The sequence below is a fragment of the Drosophila suzukii genome, chromosome 2R, assembly GCF_043229965.1.
Source record: "Drosophila suzukii chromosome 2R, CBGP_Dsuzu_IsoJpt1.0, whole genome shotgun sequence".
Taxonomy (NCBI): Eukaryota; Metazoa; Arthropoda; class Insecta; order Diptera; family Drosophilidae; genus Drosophila; species Drosophila suzukii.
This window is the reverse complement of record NC_092081.1, coordinates 18,446,594-18,465,113: the sequence shown is the minus strand read 5'-3', so window position 1 is coordinate 18,465,113 and position 18,520 is coordinate 18,446,594. Positions and strand designations below refer to the sequence as shown.

General features: G+C 40.7%; 4 protein-coding genes across 5 annotated transcripts in view; all 4 read left to right on the top strand.

Moving 5' to 3' along the window:
* Window positions 1–312: 312 nt before the first annotated feature.
* On the top strand, window positions 313–4,587 carry ItgaPS5 (Integrin alphaPS5 subunit). The gene is made up of 8 exons (XM_017071995.3): window positions 313–666; window positions 808–1,735; window positions 1,788–1,890; window positions 2,161–2,745; window positions 2,802–2,931; window positions 2,985–3,347; window positions 3,414–4,140; window positions 4,201–4,587. Exons 1-8 carry the CDS (start codon window positions 497–499, stop codon window positions 4,348–4,350), a joined length of 3,156 nt encoding a protein of 1,051 aa, XP_016927484.2. The 5' UTR covers window positions 313–496; the 3' UTR covers window positions 4,351–4,587.
* Window positions 4,588–5,009: 422 nt separating this feature from the next.
* On the top strand, window positions 5,010–8,698 carry Pi3K59F (phosphatidylinositol 3-kinase 59F). The gene is made up of 8 exons (XM_017074048.4): window positions 5,010–5,165; window positions 5,231–5,852; window positions 5,908–6,003; window positions 6,058–6,143; window positions 6,200–7,083; window positions 7,143–7,416; window positions 7,484–7,845; window positions 7,907–8,698. Exons 1-8 carry the CDS (start codon window positions 5,095–5,097, stop codon window positions 8,350–8,352), a joined length of 2,841 nt encoding a protein of 946 aa, XP_016929537.1. The 5' UTR covers window positions 5,010–5,094; the 3' UTR covers window positions 8,353–8,698.
* A 29-nt stretch (window positions 8,699–8,727) lies between these two features.
* On the top strand, window positions 8,728–9,413 carry LOC108009583 (uncharacterized). The gene has a single exon (XM_017074053.4). It carries the CDS (start codon window positions 8,728–8,730, stop codon window positions 9,379–9,381), a length of 654 nt encoding a protein of 217 aa, XP_016929542.2. The 3' UTR covers window positions 9,382–9,413.
* Window positions 9,414–9,639: 226 nt separating this feature from the next.
* The window catches only part of apt (apontic), a 40,542-nt gene continuing 31,661 nt past the window's right edge, over window positions 9,640–18,520 (top strand). Inside the window, exon 1 of one of the 2 annotated variants that reach the window (XM_017074049.4) lies at window positions 9,640–9,795. In XM_017074049.4, coding sequence (XP_016929538.2) covers window positions 9,775–9,795 — 21 coding nt within the window. In that variant the 5' untranslated portion in view covers window positions 9,640–9,774. Of the gene's footprint in view, window positions 9,796–14,646; window positions 14,917–18,520 lie in introns of those variants that run through there. The other variant, XM_017074052.4, reaches the window with a different exon arrangement.

The window sequence follows — 18,520 nt, the reverse complement described above, 5'->3', positions numbered from 1 at the left end:
CAGCTCTTGAATTAGCGTCATTTTCGTCTTCCCTTTTACTGCATAATAATACTCCAAGATAATTTTCCAAAAAGAACACAACTGAAATGAAAAAGTGATGCAAAAATACAATTGCATTATTGATATCTGTTAAATTACAAAACAAAATCTTAAATATATTTTTATATGGCTTGAACTTTATATTTTGTTTACGCAAAAAAATGATAAATAGAAGTAATTTTGACAATCTGAATTTCAAAACTTTTTGTTTCAGAACCTTATAAACTTTTTTTCGTTTGGTGGTTCTTGAGATGATTGGCCGGAAATGATATCAAGAGGGCACCAAGTTATATATAATTTCTCTTTAAAGTCTTTCATTCCAATTGAATTCATTTCATTGTACATTGAGTTTCTGTGGCTTCTGGTTCTTAAGCCTAAACAATTTTATAAAAATAAGTCCAAAAAATAATTGCTACGCAAAGAAAAACCGTGTGATATAAAATATATTAAATAAAATATGTCTCATCTATTATTGCTCGTCTTTCTCGCTTTAAAGTACCAGACCGAAGCTTTTAATATTTCACCTCATGCAAATCGGGTGATAAACTTTCCGAAGCATTTAAAAACCCACTTAAACCAAACGAGAAGCTCCTATTTTGGATTCTCGCTCGTCATTCGTCCCACCAGGTGAGTTGTATAATATTCAGTTCGGATCTTTATTTAGTTAAATGCAGTGAACCAATATTTTTTGATTCTTGCTTATGATAATTCTTTGCTTTTAATAACCTAAGATATAATACAATTTCATATTATCCTTGATCAATGCAGCATCTTTGTGGGCGCTCCTCGGGCGCAATCCACCTTGGATTCGCAGAGGACGATCGACGAGACTGGGGCGATATTCAGGTGCCCCCTGGAAAACGGAGATTGCTTTCCGTACGTCCTGGACCCCCGAGGAAGTGTTGATGGGACCTACGACATCAGGATCCTTCACTCGAAGCGCAAGGACTACCAGTGGCTGGGCGGATCAATGGACGGAGGTCCTTGGGACACGGATAAGCTCCTCGTATGTGCCCCCCGATGCTACAACCCCCAGGACATGAATGGCCGTATGCACGGAGTTTGCTACTGGGTGGAGGACACCATGACCGAGCAGCCATCTCCAAAAAGAGTATATACTATCTGGCCACTCCACATGGTAAACAAGCAGTTGAACCAGGACAACAGTAGCTATTTCTACATGGGAGAAGTGGGACTCAGTGCCCACGTGACAGATAATAACTCCCGGTTCCTGATCGGTGCCCCAGGCATAGACAATTGGAAAGGTGGGGTGATCCTTCACCAGCGAAAGAGGAAATCGATCCGTCGCATAATGCGAGAAATAAATCCGGAGGACTATGAACCACTTATCCTTGAATCCGGTCCTTGGGGAGCGCACAGCGATTCGTACTTTGGCTATGCCGTAAGCTCCGGATATTTTAACATCGGCAACCGGTCCACCCTCCTATATGTGGCCACTGCTCCCCAAGCCAACCACAGTTACGGAGAGGCCTATATCTTTGATGTGTCGAGGAAAAACATGCGTAAGATCCATGTGTTCAAGGGGAAGCAGTTAGGCGAATACTTTGGCTACTCTGTTCTGGTGGAGGATCTCAATGGCGACGGACTGGCCGACGTCGTCATATCGGCCCCTTTGCATGCTCGGGGGGATTCCTATGACAATGGTGCAATCTATGTATTTATCAACAAAGGCTTGGTAAGAAAATGCTTTTATAAATATTACTCAGTCTTTAATCCAGTATTGGCAGTTCAACTTCGAGCGGAAGATTATTTGGTCCCCAGCTGGCAGTAAGGGCCGTTTTGGAACCACTCTTTCGCGACTGGGCGACATTAATCACGACGGATACAATGGTGAGTAATTTTGTTTAGTTCTGCGGAATATATTAGAGGTTATCGGTTGGGTTTTTCTCGCATTATGAAAGTTATATAATGCGAACTTATATGATATGATATACGGTTGGACTATATAGTATAGCCCTCTAAGAAATATATTATATAAGATCATTTCCCCTTGAACATACGGATGAAAAAACGGCCCAAAGTCTGTTAGTTTTACTAAATGTGGAGTAACCACATACAAATTAGCTGAAACCATCCATTAATGTTATCATCCCTTTTCAGACGTGGCAGTTGGCGCTCCCTTTGAAGGAAACGGAGCGGTTTTCATCTATCTGGGCAGCGAACACGGTTTGCGGGATCAGCCGAGTCAGCGACTGGATGCTCCTTCCCAGCAACCTTCAGAGTACGGTTCATATATGTTCGGGCACGGTCTCTCCCGGGGATCGGACATAGATGGGAATGGATACAACGACCTGGCCATCGGAGCCCCCAATGCCGAGGTCTTGTATCTTCACCGCACCTATCCGGTGGTCAAAATACATGCCACAGTAAAGTCGGAATCGCGAGAGATCAAACCGGATCAGGATAAGGTGAAGATCTCCGCCTGCTACCGACTGACAACCACAGCCAAGGCAAAGGAGGTGGAGCAGCAAGAGCTGGATATCCGTATAGCCATAGACAAGATGCTGGAGAGGGTTAAATTCATAGAGAACCAGGGCAATGAGATGAGCTTCAAGGTGTTGGCAGGTCTGCAGGAGCAGTGCCGGATCTTCGAGGTCACGGTGCGGTACAGTGAAGAGAATCTATTCATGCCCATCGATCTGGAAATCTTTTATGAACTTACACAGAAGGTGGAAAAATTGGAGGGTAAGTCTTAAGATCAGGGTGTAAAGAAATATAGATACTAACCCTAACTTTAATAGAATTCTGTAAAACCTGTGCGGTTGTCGATCCATCGGAGCCCAAATCTTACACGGTGAAGATCAGCTTTATAACAGGTTGTGCCACTAATGTCTGTGTCCCTGATCTGCAGTTGAGGAGCAAGGATGTTGTGTAAGCTATCGTATATTTTTAAAAATGGTCTTATATCAATTGCTTCTCCCTAGTCCTAGCTATACTTTGGGCACCACAGACACCCTTCGTCTGAATTACGAAGTCATTAACCAAGGAGAGACAGCCTACCTGCCCCAACTTAAAGTGACCAGCTCATACCGCCTGCCCTTTGCTCAGGTTCCTGGAAACTGCAGGGTCAGGAAAGGGGTAATGCTGTGTGATCTAAACGACGGACGACCCCTGGCCAATGGTGACAGCGATTCCCTCGCTATCACTTTTGATGTTAGCCAACTCAATGGAGATTTACTGACCATCGATGCAGCTGTATTCAGCACGGGAGTCGACAAGAATTCCACGGACAACGAGGAGACCAACGAGATAATCTTAAGGGAGTTCACCGAGATCGATGCCAGTGGGTAAGATTATAAGGATAGTCACTAAAGCCTTCTGAAATCGGATTAAAATTTTTTCAATATTTTCAGTGGTCCAGCAGACGGTCAAGTTGTTCTTAACAAATATCCTTACTCCGCGGAAATCATAAATAATTACGAGATCAAAAGCCATGGACCCAGTACTATACAAGAGCTAGCACTACTCTTTTTTATACCCATATCTTTTAATATGGGTGGAGTAGAGAAATCCCTCTTTAACATTTCCAGTCTTAAGATGCAGGCCTCATACGATACCCGTTTGTTGCCCATTAAGCTCTACGATGTGAATAATACCCTGCTCAATGAGTACCCTTTGGAGGAATCTTCTCAGGACCATGAGCTGACTTCCACTTCCACGACCCGAAAGCGTAGGGATCTCGAAGGACTGACCTTAGATCAAGACATCGAGATCAACGACAAGGATAATCTTCCGATAAATCGCACTCTTGTGCTCAACTGCCGGGATACCAACAAGACGATCTGCGTCCGGTCAGAGATGCGCTTCCGATTTAGGCCAGAAAAACCTGTTAACGTGATCATAAGCTTTAAAGTGGATCTGAATTATGTCCTCGATCCATTTGAGTACTTTGTCATTCTGACCGATCTTAAGTTGGTCAAACAGGGCGATCCCGAATCGAGTTCGTTTGTGATTAAGCGAAAGATCCAACCAAACGTGATATACAAGAATCTAGATAATGGACTACCCATCTGGTACATAATTTTAGCCATAATCGGTGGATTGCTTCTTTTTGCTTTGATAACCTATGGTCTTCGCAAGGTTGGTATTACGATGATTAAAAACAAATTTTCCTTCATATATTTTGGATTTGCTATTTAGCTTGGATTCTTCAAACGATTCAAGAGGGATGAACTAAAAAGGTTGGTGAATGAGAAGAACCTTAAAAATGAAGACTCGCCACAGGATCAGGACGGTAAACTAGAGGACATCGAAAACGATTCTCATTCAGAAGTCGCACAGAACGTCTGAAACTAGAGATAAGAATTACAAAGATTGATACATTTAAAAGGAGTATTCAAGAGTTGACCTGCCGAACTTAAAAATAATATCTTTCTATCCTTCTTTTAAAAAAATCGCATTTAAAGATAAGTCTGTACTTCGATTTAAGAATGTGTACGAAATGTTTGTAGATTACTTTATTAGTAAGTAACTCTTTCAACCGAACCATCTGATCGTTTAATGAATAAAACGAATTGGAAATAAAACTAGATATAAGGTGAATAATCTTAGTTTATAACTTAATACTTTATTTAATGTAATAAACTAATTGATAGATCAAAGAATTTCTTTAAATAGTGAGGAAACGTTTTAAATTCATCAATATCCGGCGCGCAATGACTTGGTGAACATATCGATCGAAATATTGCTCGGATAAAACATCGATATTGTAATCGATATATTAACTTTATCCTTTGTGAATTCTGTGTTAAACATGTAACGCGTAAAACATTTATAATTTGTAAACTAATGAACACAATTATAAGATTATAAATTAATTTGTTTTAAGAATTTGCCTGGAATTCGTAAGCCATTTTGTAATAACCAAAAATTAAATGTTTTTCATTTAGTTTTAAATTCCAACAGCCCTTATAGCCAGTGCCCACTGTGCTTCGCCGCGTCGCCATCCGATCAGCTGTTTTCTGTTGTGGGCAGTTGTTGTTGCAGCTCGGTGAAAATTACGCATAAATAAAAAAGTGAATTGGCAGCAGGAAAATGGACCAGCCCGACGACCATTTCCGCTACATCCACAGTTCCTCGCTCCACGAACGTGTGCAAATAAAGGTGTAAGTGGAAAATGGTCGGAAAACCTTGAAAAACTGGTGTACAGGCAGGACCTTTGTTTTTTCAGTGGGACGCTCGAGGGGAAGAAGCGCCAGCCTGACTATGAAAAACTACTGGAAGACCCCATTTTGAGGTTCTCCGGCCTGTACTCCGAGGAGCACCCCTCGTTCCAGGTGCGCCTGCAGGTGTTCAACCAGGGCAGACCCTACTGCCTCCCAGTGACGAGCTCCTACAAGGCATTCGGTAAGCGATGGAGCTGGAACGAGTGGGTCTCGTTGCCCCTGCAGTTCTCCGATTTGCCGCGGAGCGCCATGCTGGTGCTGACCATCCTCGACTGCTCGGGCGCCGGCCAGACCACTGTCATCGGAGGCACCTCCATTTCGGTGTTCGGAAAGGACGGCATGTTCCGCCAGGGAATGTACGATTTGCGTGTCTGGCTGGGAGTCGAGGGCGATGGCAGCTTCCCCAGTCGCACGCCCGGCAAGGGCAAAGAGTCCTCAAAGTCGCAGATGCAGCGCCTCGGGAAGCTGGCCAAGAAGCATCGGAATGGCCAGGTGCAGAAGGTGGACTGGCTGGACAGGCTCACGTTCCGCGAGATCGAGGTGATCAACGAGCGCGAGAAGCGCATGTCCGACTACATGTTCCTCATGATCGAGTTCCCCGCCATCGTGGTGGATGACATGTACAATGTGGGTTCGCCAGGCACTAATCCCATCCAGCTCTGATCGATATTTCTCATTACAGTATGCAGTGGTCTACTTTGAGCCAGAGGGCGATGTCAAATACAAGCTGCCGGCCAAGCCCAAGTTGGTATCAGTGCCCGATTCGGAGATTCAAATGGTATGTAGGCCCAAAAAAGCCAAGGGATGGGATTAATACCATAACATATTGCAGGAAAACCTCGTAGAAAGGAAGCACCATCGCTTGGCACGTTCGGAGCGTTCGGGCATCTCAGATAGAGATGCCAAACCCACAGCAAGGTAAGGCAGTACATTACCAGATATATAAAACCCACTAAACTGTGGTTTACCCATAGCATTCGAGATCAGCTTCACACCATTGTCTATAGGTATCCTCCAACCTATGTTCTGACCAGCGAGGAGCAGGATCTGTTGTGGAAGTTCCGGTTCTATCTCTCCTCCCATAAAAAGGCTTTGACCAAGTTCCTGAAGTGCATCAATTGGAAGTTGGAGGATGAGGTTACTCAAGCGCTTTGGATGCTGGCTAACTGGGCGCCTATGGACGTGGAGGATGCATTGGAGCTATTGAGTCCCACCTTCACCCATCCCCAGGTGCGAAAGTATGCCGTCAGTCGACTGGCACAAGCTCCGGATGAGGATTTGCTGCTCTATCTGCTTCAGCTTGTGCAAGCTCTTAAGTACGAGGATCCCCGGCACATTGTCCATCTGCATAGCTGCATCTTTCCCGAGCGCGATGTGGTGCGTTCCATCCTGGATGACAATGGCTCACTGCTGGATCAGAGCAGCCTTTCCGATCTGAGTGCCACCAGCAGTGGCCTCCACGCCTCGGTAATTCCAGCAAATCAGCGAGCAGCAAGTGTTTTAGCCGCCATAAAGGGCGATAAGTCCGTAAGTCCCGGATCTGCAGGCAGTGGAGGTCAGTTGTCGGTAGCACTGCCGAATCCCTCTGCCCCCGCCACTCCCGGCAGCAGTTCCCTGCCCTGCGACTCCAATTCCAATGCCCTCATGCTGGCCGAGGGCATCAGCTTTGGCAGCGTTCCAGCCAATCTTTGCACATTCCTTATCCAGCGCGCCTGCACCAACGCCACGCTGGCCAACTACTTCTATTGGTACTTATCCATCGAGGTGGAGGAGGTGGAGTCTGTGAGGAAGCAGGACGAGAAGGCCCACGACATGTACGCCATGGTGCTCAAGATGTTCCTGAAGGTGCTAGAGAATGGTAGGTGTGGGCTTGATGAAAGGAAGATGATTGCTCTAATTATTTTACTTTCTTTTCAGGAAACTTCAATCTTCGAGGCATCTTTTATAATCTCCGGAAGCAGCGCCGCTTCATCGACGAGCTGGTCAAGTTAGTGAAACTGGTGGCCAAGGAGCCAGGGAATCGCAATAAGAAAACGGAGAAATTCCAGAAGCTACTGGCTGAGCAGGACATGTTCAAGGTGAACTTTACCAACTTTGAGCCGATACCGTTTCCCCTGGACCCAGAGATCTACATCACCAAAATTGTACCCATGCGGACTTCGCTGTTCAAAAGTGCTCTCATGCCGGCGAAGTAAGCTTGCTAAACCGTAATCAAAGATGGAGAACCTCTAGTAAATCTTTCTTCCATTATTTTATAGACTCACCTTTGTCACTTCTATTGCCCATCACGAGTACGCGGCCATTTTCAAGCATGGCGATGATCTGCGTCAGGATCAGCTCATCTTGCAGATGATAACCTTGATGGACAAGCTGCTAAGGCGGGAGAACCTTGATCTGAAGCTGACTCCCTACAAGGTGCTGGCCACTAGCTCCAAACATGGATTCCTGCAGTATGTTGACTCCTGCACTGTGGCGGAGGTCCTTGCTCGGGAAGGCAATATTCACAATTTCTTCCGAAAACACCATCCGTGTGATAATGGCCCATATGGCATTTCGGCGGAGGTGATGGACACTTACATTAAAAGCTGTGCAGGCTATTGTGTGATCACCTATTTGCTGGGTGAGACAAGGAGAAATTAACCTTGTTTATTTGTAACTAACTTCAATTCTTCGATTTTCAGGTGTTGGTGACCGACATTTGGACAACCTGTTGCTGACCACCAATGGAAAGCTCTTTCACATCGATTTCGGCTACATTCTGGGTCGCGATCCCAAGCCCATGCCACCGCCCATGAAGCTGAGCAAGGAAATGGTGGAGGCCATGGGCGGCATTAGTTCGGAGCACCACCACGAGTTCCGCAAGCAGTGCTACACCGCCTATTTGCATTTGCGTCGGCATGCCAACGTAATGCTCAACTTATTCTCCCTGATGGTGGACGCCACTGTTCCGGACATCGCTCTTGAGCCCGACAAGGCGGTCAAGAAGGTGGAGGAGAACCTGCAGCTTGGACTGACCGATGAGGAGGCTGTCCAGCATTTGCAGAGTCTCCTAGATGTGTCCATTACGGCCGTTATGCCGGCGCTGGTGGAGCAGATCCATCGATTCACCCAGTACTGGCGGAAGTAAATGGCTGGATTAAAACGCTTTGATAAGGAATTGTAGGAGTATAAAGTAATCATTAATTAATTTGTATATTTCTGTTTGCCTGAGTTAAAGCACCTTAATGTTAAAACTTAAAAGTGTAAAATAGTGTAATATTACTACTATATACACAATCGTATATTATGTTAGATCTGTGCTAACTTATGGAAAAGTATTGATTACTTTAGGCTCCTACAATTTTTAAAATATCCTTATTTTACTGCTTCCTTATATTAACCATACCTTTAAGTTTGCTTTAGTCTTAGGTGGCCTGTAGTTGCAAGTCTGTAATCAAGAATTTCAATGTATCCTTATCTGTTCTGTGTCGCAATTGTAATATAACCAATTATTTGAGGAAACATGCAGGTGCGTTCAAAGAAGCCCGTTTGGTTCCTGTTCAAGTTGATGGAGCTGCTGCTGAGCCTGGGATGCTGCTTCGTCCACTGGCGTTGTTTCAAGGAGGAAGGTGTTCCGCACATATTCCTGCTATGTGGAACCTATGGTGGTTCTGTGATCATCTGTATCGTGTCCCTAATTGGAGTCTTCTATGCAGAGCGGCCGACGATGAAGCACGAAGCTGTTTTTGGGGGCCTCTTGGGAGGTCTGCACATGTTCACCGTTTACGCCCACATGTACATGGCCACTTTGGAGGAGTTTCGCACTGAGAAGTGGCCTGATTTCTATATGTGTTGCCGGGATAATGCCATTTTAGCCCTCTATGCTGGGGCTATTTACCTGCTGCACTGCACCTTTGCCCTGGACTTGATGCTCTCCCATCAGAGAAGGAAGCATCCGCAGAGGAGCAAGCGACCACTCCAGCTGTACTTCATCAGCCGCGGGGCAGAGGCCTATCTCAGTCGGTTCTGGTGGTTCCAGCGCATTTCCGCCAAAATGTTGACCAGCGCCCAGCCATCGGAGCACTCTAGCCGTAGGCGACATGTTTCCTCCTCCTCGGAATCGGACTCGGAAGCAGATGAAAAGTTGGGAAATTTTAAGGAGAAGGAATACAACTGATACGGTACCTCGAAAAAACTTACCTAAGTTCCAATTAAACTTGAAAAGGGTTTACTAAAAATAGGTTATATTGAAAATACAGGTTTTTAAAATAGATCCTTTAATAATTTCTTAAAAATGACATTGTAGATCGATTTTAAATTCAAACGATATCCACTGTAGTTCAAACGGAAACCCCACATGCAGCCCTGGTCGGCGAACAGCTGTTTTGCGGAGTACAACCCTGTCTCTATGAGCGCGCGTACTTTGACAGCTGTTCGTTTACGGTTATTTTGGTAGTTTCCAAGTTTATTTTATTCGTCGCGTGTGATTTGTATTCCATTTGCTCTAATTGTGTCGATTCTGTGCATATTTACGTTAAAACTTAAAGGGAAAACTTCAACTTTATTAACGATGGAGCTGGCGAGCGGGGCGGTAAGTTCCGGGGGCGGGGGAGGACGTACTGCGTCCACTTTTCCCATTGTTCAGATGCATTGCTGGAAATTTCTGTCTGCAAACTTTTCTGATTTTCATAGTTCGATGCGTGGTGAAAACTTCTGCGGCTGGCCCGGCTCTTGTGCTTTAGGTCTGTGTGCCTGTGGTTTTAGTTAGTGGCAGGTATTCGAACCTAAAACTTTTGCTAAAAGTTAGCCGGGGCCACTAAAGTTGCCGGCAGACGCACCACAGAAACAAAACACACACAGAGGCACACCCGCCGCCACATCCATATAAACACTAAGTCCCAGGCGACCAACTAAGTTAGTCGTGCCATATCGCACAGTACAGTGGCACTTGGCACTTGTGAATCACAGCGCAAAAGAAGAAAATCCAAGTTGTAGCCCCAGTGGAGACTTTCTGCGCAACACATATCATTCATCTTTTACTTTCATGTTTAAACTATTAGGATTAAAATTAATAAGCCATTTTGTTCAAATACTTTCTTGAAAACATTTTGCTATTATGATAACGTGTTGGGTCTGAAAGTACTTGTTCTTGATAATCTACTTAGGGACCTCCTATTAGGCAATCTAAAAATGCAATAGGCTTTATACATATAGTTTCTTAACAAATTTAGTTATATTATCCAACTTAATTGCCATTAAGGGCAATAAACTTTCTTTACACTTGAGAACAGTTTCTGGGAACTACATCTTAAGGTTACGATAAATGTATTGACTTCTTCTTCTTAGCCGATTCTACCTCTGTTTCAATTTTAAATTTTAAATACTTTTAAAATCTCTTAAAAATGATCTATAAGTGGACACGAGCAAAAGTCTCGGCAAGTTATGAATTGTATATTAACTAGATCGGTATTATATCATAATTATTATTCACATTTCAATATGAAATGTGCATACCTATACTAACCCAATTACCTGAAAAAAGTTAAGTTAGACTTGATATTTGGTTTGGGTACCCAATTACTTTATGTTTAATAGAAGTTCTATTAAAAACTACTAGTATTTGGAAATGAGGTCTTTAACAACTAAATTAATAATCTCAAATTTTCTCTAAAAATGAGAGCAATATCCCTTGACTTATAATCTAGGACATTTTGAATACCTAATGACTATGGCAGATTCTCGATACTGCGAAGTCATCGCTTGCAGTTTCCGCTCGCTTAATTTATTATTATGACAAATCCGGTGTGGGCAAGTTTGAATAATAGTAGTTGGTCGTTAATTTGTAAATCAGACGCCTAAGTAAAACGCTCTTATCGGAGCACTATATCCACTATATCCCGCTCTTCCCGAAGAGAACCCGCTGCAGCTGCGGTGCGAGTGAGTGGGAGTGGGAGGGAGAGCTGGTGAGCGAGTGAGCATGAGTCACCGCTGCTAACTGCACTCAACTTGGCCTTTGTTATTGTCTGTGGTTGTGGCTGCAAGCCAGCAAGTCCCAGCCCACTCCCCCCACTCCACCCCACCCCACTCCACTCCACTCCCCCTTTGTGGACCCAATCCCCCAGCCGTGGTCCTTCGAGCCAAATGCAGCACGTGTTCATTTTCGTGTGCAAAGTCACTTGGAATGCCAAGTCAAAGTTATGTGTGCGCCTTTTTTTTCTGCAGACTCTATAGAGCTATGGACACATGTGTGGGTGTGGAAAAGCGTGTGCATCTGAAAGATACATTTTCTAGATCGCAGCATGTTTGGTTTAGTTGGCAGCTAAATTTCACTACGTGCAGTTTGCGGTGGGTGTTGGAGTCTAAGTCTCGGAATTCCAACTATGTTTCGCAATAACAACTTGGCCGGCTGTTGATAACGATAAAATCCGAGTTTCCGAGTTGATTGAGTGAATACGATTAATCGTTTCGATGATGATTATATTATGAATGTGCATTATGATGTGGTTGAAAAGATATATGGAGTGAGATAGCTGTCTAAGGAAAGCTAATAAGCTAATAAACGTAAAACAGATGATTCACAATACTAAATTATCGGGCTTACTAAGCACAGGAAAACTTACTTATAGTGTATCTACTGATATTTATGTATGATAGTTTTTCTTATAGTATTATTATGTATTTATGATCCTAACTTAAAACTCTATTTCCAAAACTTAAATTTGTATTGCACTATTTCAGTTTTCTTATCCATAAAAATAATAGTAAATCGAGTAGAAGCTCGACTGTATAACGTTTGCTACGAAGATGAGCTAGCACGTTCCATTAATTAGTAATCGCTTTGGGTTTTCCTCTCTTTCGTGCCGTCTTTCCCAATTCTTGGAACCCTATGCTAGTTTGGTTATAATTTCACAATCAACCCAATGGGTGCCACTGTAATTGAAGTCTTAACTCTGACTTCCTATGTGCAGTCGGTTTTAACTGGAACTTTTGGGTTGTCGAGTCGTTCTGTCTTCCCCATCGACGAACTTAACTCCCGAAACGAAGGTTTCCCAGCGTAGCACTAAACCCCGTAGGCCCCCCTCTTCGGTTTTAGCCCAAAAACGCCGTGTACGTGCCGCTAGTTCAGCTCCATAGATCGTCCGGTGGTAATCAGTTTACGCTGACGTAGTTCGGTTACCACTTTCCCCCCTAGGTGCCCCCGAAAAACCCCTTTACCCACGCCCCTGACCCTTCAGATACACCGGGGGTCAATATAATATGGTTTTGTCAAAAAAACCCAGTTATAGAAATACAAACCTCAGAAACTAATCATCTATCTTTGGTCACACAAATCAGAATTTAATGAAGATTTTTAGTATTGTGAAAAACAAAACCAGATATTGATAGAAAAATCCCAAACACTAAACTCATTTCCGTTATATATCATTTGCTTTAGACATACAATTCAAAATACAATACAATACAATTTAGAATCAGAATAGTATGAAAGATACTTAAACTTAACATCTTTACTATTTTAACTTATTACTTTTTTAATGTTCTGAGTCTGTGATTATTCCATAAATGTATTATAGGTAATAATATATGATTCTGTTGCAGATATACATGTACATTTTGGTGACCTATTATTTTGACCCCATCTGTGGATAAGTATGCACATTCATATTCAAATCCAAGTGCAAGTCGTGTAGCTACATGCGAAACTCTATGTAAACCGAAATGGTTTTCATTTATTTTTTTCAATTCTATTTTGCTGCTGTTCGTTTTTCATGAACCGATACTAACACGAGTGCTACTATTTCAGTTGGTTACTAAACATTTAGTGCCCCCCCTGCGGACTGCGAACCCCCTTTGAAAAATCGAGAGAAGCGGGCTGACTAAGCGAACGAGCAACAAACGGCAGCGGATGAAATGTCGCGCCATATTAACCATATTGCTCAGTACCAGAAAAGGGGGCTTTGCGGTGGCTCAGTATGCTACTGCCCATGCCCCACTGTGTGTGGGGTTCTCTGCCCCCATCGACCCCCCCTGCCCACTGCCCCTTTCACCGTTCCTTCAGCCCGCATCTGTCGCCCGGCAGTAAGCTGCAGTTGCTCCATTTGTTTGTTTGTGTTGGCCAGCCAGCCAGCGTCCAAGTACAGTGAAGCCTCCCCAAACTTAAAAATAATAGTCAGCAAAATATATAAAACTTAGGGTCCATCTTAAAATAATATATTCATTTATTAGTTTTGTCTTTAATGGCTAAATACTTTCTGCCTACAATTCTGACTACTATTATTCATATTGGATCAAAACTTTGTTTATTTCTGAGCTCCGTCTGCATTGTGTAAAAATAATTTCTTGACGGGAATATCCTGCATCTTAGATTAAGTTTCTTTTTCCTGTCATAGCATGTATTGCTTAAATTGAAAGCTTTATTCATGTGAAAGGAAAACAATAAGACTTTTGCCTGAAATTTTGACAATGCATCCGGTGCACTAAACAATTAAAGATATTGATATTAATATAAACCATTAAATCCTTTTAAAAGATAATTGGCTAATTTGACGAAAAGCAGAGGAAAATGAATATAAGTAAATCGAATATTTGGGGAGGATTGGGAATTTCATTTGAGCTCTAAAGTGTTCAGAAAAAATAAAGGTATTTAAAAATAGTATTTAGGTGTAGCTTTATTAAAAAAGTTTCTAGTTACAGTGTTTTTGGTAAAAATAGTTGGATATTAAAAATAAGAAAGTTGAAAGCCTTACGTTTTGTTATAAATCTTTCTTAAGAAAACCTTTATTGATAACAAGCTCATTTAGCAAAAATAAATAAAGTGAACTGGTTGAACTTATAGGGGTTCTACTGTTCGGGTTAGTTGTGTTTGAGTGTGGCGCTGTATTTTTGCTGTTGTTGTTGTTGTCCACAACGTGATAAAAACTTTAAACATTGAATTGTGATACTTCGTCACTTGGTTGTAAATTGAAATAAGACTACCTTCCTCTCGTACCCCCCAAGAATACCCCCATTTCCCACCGCACCCCACCCCACTTACCCCGTTCAGCGAAATGCGAGGCGAAAGCAAAAACAAAATATATGGGAAAAACCAAATAAAAAGAAAAATCTCTTGCAATTGTCAGCAAATTTTCTTCAAATGAGCGAGAACTTTGCAACAACAAGGGTTCCAAGGAGGGGCAAAAAGGGGCAAAAAAAAGAGGACCGACTGAGACATTTGTTTAGTCGGGTTTTCAGTTTTGTAAGTTTTATGATTTAAATGCAAACACTCACATATACCAACACTCATCATATTTTTTACGAGTGTATATAAACGTTTATGTGTGTGCATTCATTATTTATGTGAAGCTTTGCCCGATTCCATATATTCCACTCCTCGAATGCCCGATTCCACTTACAATTTCAGTGCACTTTCTGACGCCTTCGGTTTGGCTCTCCAATCCTATCCTCTCCGCTTAAGTTTTTAGTTTTTCGGTCTTTCGGTTTTTCGGTTTCTGCGGTTTTAGTATTTCCCCCGATTTCTCTGTTTGCTGTTTTTTCCCCTTTGATTTTGCATTTGATTTGTGAATATGCGCAAAATTTGTGCAAATTAAATAAATAATAAACGTGCTTGAACTTTTAATGGACTTTTTCAAAAAGGCTCACAAATAACTTGAACAAAAGAAAGCCAAATGCGTATCACATTTGGTAAATTCCACAAATAATTCACACTTTTATGGTGAGTTTAAAGACGATGTAGCTTATGTGAGTTAAAATAATATTTTATTAAGGAATTTACTTTAAGAGACAGTGAAAAATGTATTTTGAAAGTTCTCAAGCCAAGTTTAGAATGATAAAATATTATTTAATATTACCTTTTTTAGGAATATTTATTTTAAGTATTGATCACCCAACTATACTAAAGTATTTCTTAACTAATAAGAAAAGTAATCGTTTTTGGTTTATAGTTATGTATAAGTTGGTTTTTTTCGAAAAAGTCTGTTTAGTCCGTTATATGTCGAACTCAAAATCTATAAAAGCAAGATGAGTGGTTTTTATAACCCAAGAAAATTGGGTAAAGAGAAATAATTGACTAGAACAAAGGAAACATTTCATAAACTAGCTAATTATATAATTTTGTTTAGAAAAATTCTTCTTTAAAAAGAACTTATAGGTAATATTTTGTAAAGTTTTGATTTTTAGTGGAAACTTCCTCGAACCAAGCCATGTAAAGGCCGAAAACTATTATCATATAGTCCAAGCACGAACTTAAAAATCAAAACGCTGCAGAATGGGCTTTTATGGTGGCTGAAATTACCGTTGGTCGAGTGCTAAGTTTATGGCTCTTGAGTCACAAACGTAATGTTAGCGCACTCTGCTTACCTTTGGCTCAATTATCTGATAAGGAAAGCAGCATATACATAGGGGACTGACTTGAGCGATATCCGCGGTTTGTTGACCTCCCCGCTGATAAAGATTGTTCCTTTTGTGTGTCTTCTGCCTACTGGGTTTGCGAAAAACTTAGCTTGCACGAAGATCATGGCTAGAAAGCTGGGCCAGAAGCGAACGCCTTATGGCTAAGAAGTCGCTAGTATGTGGTATGACTATATGGTAATTAGGGGGCTAATAAGTAAAACCCGCACGTAGCCCAAATAAAAATGGTAACAGAATCGAATACGCGTTCCACGATTGGTGACAGACTCTCTGGGCTGCTTTTAGAGTTCCAAGGCCAGTGGATCTATCAGGTTAATTACCCGCCATTGTTAATCCTAGTACTCGTACACCCCGCGCCCTTTATCTCGTTCTTAGTTGTCGCCGTTCCCCGGTTTTTTTAGCCACAAAACTTTTTTCTATGCCCATAATGAATTCAATTATTGTCACTCGAGTGCGTTAAGTATGCCGCAAAGGTATGTGCTATATGGTCTATCTGTATCTGCGAGATACATTCGTATGTTTCGTATGTTAATACGTGCCCAGCCACAAAATCTAACGCAGAACGGCAAGACAAATAAAAATAAAAAGTCAAATGCTTCTGCGTCACTTGAAATTAAAATGCTTGTGCAGAAATAACAACAAAATTACCAAAATAAATGGATATAAAGGCTCAAAACTAGTTTTTGAGCGCATTTCGGTTGCCGGGGAAACTGACAGCTTTGGGCCGAATTAAAATGCGAGGGCGGTTTTAAAAGATTAGTAAGGGTTTCCGGTAATGGTATTATCTGTATTCATTTTGTCATAATACTGAAGACATTAAAAACTCATAGACATACTTTATGAATTCATTACAAAGATTTTCAAATAATTTATAAACTTTCATCAAATAATTTAAAACAACTTAAAAATGTATGTAAGTTTAAACTATGTGATATTTATAATGAATTTTTAAATAAATATTTTTATGAAACTAAATTGGGATACCTAATTTACAAAATGTTAATCAGTTAATTATTTATTATTAATAAGTCATTATTCATTATTAATTAAATATTAAAAATAAGCAACCTCGTATTTTAATGGCCAATAATGTGAACTTTTTAGTTTTTCAGAAATAACTAAATTCAATGAACCCCAAGATACCACTTTAAAATAAATTACTTTTAGATCAGCCACCTTGCAATCACTTTAAATTTATAATGCTTTTTGTGTGGAATTTATGAATGTACCTACAGCTAGATTTATTTATAATAAGTTAATTCTTCCCCACCTTCGGCTACGTGATTATATTGCCATTCGACACCGACTGTCCTAAAAAAAGAATATAAAAATCCAAAGAGAATATAAACATATATATTCTCCGATTTCGTCTGCGTCAGTTGAGACGCCATGTTAAAACCGTATTTCGCTGCCAATTCGAAATCTAATTTATTAATTTCGCCTAATGTCTGACTTTGCTTGGCTGCTCTCTCTTCGTTTGTTTATCGTCATTCGTTATTCTTTTGGGATGGGCCCCGCCCTAATCTTTACACAATACGCTGTTGCTTTTTTGTTTTTAACAATTGCTTAGTCTCTCTCACTCGCACTCTTACTTAGCCATCTCTTTCGCTCCCTCTGTATTCTGGATTTGAGCGTGTATATGTTGCTTTTATAAACATTTTTTCGCATTAATAATACATTTTTATTCGCTAATTTAAATGTTGTTTACATTTAACACGAAACCAGTTAGTGTCTGGGACATATCAGCAAATGTATACAGAAACAGTCGCGGTGAAAATAATAGAAAATGATAAAATTTAAATGTTTAACTGTTAAAAATTCTAGTCGATAAAAGATATATATCTTTTTTTCAATATGAAAACAAGGCACAATTTCACTATAGCAATAAAATCTGTCGAATTAAATAAAAAACTTATTTTAGACAAATTTTCGTCGGTATGGTCACTCTAAGCAAATTTATTTAAGATGGTCAGACTAAAAAATACAAAAAAAAGGGTTGCTTGTAACAAGTTACAAAGAAATTAATATTTTTAGGAGAAACATAGTAACTTTGGTTACATTTAGTTAACATTAAACTCTTGATACAAAAATTTACTTAACCACTACTAATATTATGTCCGCTGGCGTGTATGTAGTACATATATAAACACCCATACAGCAGCACTTCTGGGTGGAGCCTAAAACTTTGATAATTTACTTAGTCTGCGTCTGTTTTTGTGTGTGTGCCTCTTTCTTATTCGTTATTTATGCATTTGTTAAACTTAGACTTGGGAATCATTCGATGGCGATTAAAGAGTTATTCTTGGTCGTAGAATGCTCCCCATGGCCAAAATTCCCATGCTTTCCACTTCAGAAAAGTTATACCAACAATTGTTGAAGTTGATAAAGGGGGAAAGGGGCTGTTTGAAGTGGCTGGGTCGCATTGTGGGTGATTAAACCACCCACAATCAACGCCCCCAACAGCGGTCTTAGCCCTTTTCCCCCTCTAAACAAATCCTTGTCAACGCATTAAATAAATGTTGTCGCACCCCAAAACTGCCTACTCATATTATGTATCCTTTTCTAGCTAGCCCATGTAAAAATAATATTTGATGTGGCATTGTAACCGGATATTTGTGATAGAAATGTTAAAGTTTTGTTTGATCTATGTTGTTATAATATTTGGATAAAAATAATATTTTCAAATATTATAGGAATAATACATTCTCAAACAACTTTTTTGAGTTCCTTGAATTAAATTATTTCTTATTGCAAGTTAAGAAATATTTTGAAAAGTATTCATATTTTAAATAGTTAATTTAAAGCAGTATAGGGAAACTTAAATGTAGAATTTTATAACTATAAAAATAACTTTTATTTATTTTTCTAAATATGCTTTTTTAATACTTATTGAAAACAAGGTAGCTATA

Bases quoted from the DNA above. Each gene is read 5' to 3' on its own strand.
- ItgaPS5 (XM_017071995.3), top strand. From the start codon at position 497: ATGTCTCATCTATTATTGCTCGTCTTTCTCGCTTTAAAGTACCAGACC. The intron at 667-807 runs GTGAGTTGTATA...TGATCAATGCAG, and splicing joins CTCGTCATTCGTCCCACCAG to CATCTTTGTGGGCGCTCCTC. The intron at 4,141-4,200 runs GTTGGTATTACG...TTTGCTATTTAG, and splicing joins TAACCTATGGTCTTCGCAAG to CTTGGATTCTTCAAACGATT.
- Pi3K59F (XM_017074048.4), top strand. From the start codon at position 5,095: ATGGACCAGCCCGACGACCATTTCCGCTACATCCACAGTTCCTCGCTC. The intron at 7,084-7,142 runs GTAGGTGTGGGC...CTTTCTTTTCAG, and splicing joins CCTGAAGGTGCTAGAGAATG to GAAACTTCAATCTTCGAGGC. The intron at 7,846-7,906 runs GTGAGACAAGGA...TTCGATTTTCAG, and splicing joins TGTGATCACCTATTTGCTGG to GTGTTGGTGACCGACATTTG.
- LOC108009583 (XM_017074053.4), top strand. From the start codon at position 8,728: ATGCAGGTGCGTTCAAAGAAGCCCGTTTGGTTCCTGTTCAAGTTGATG.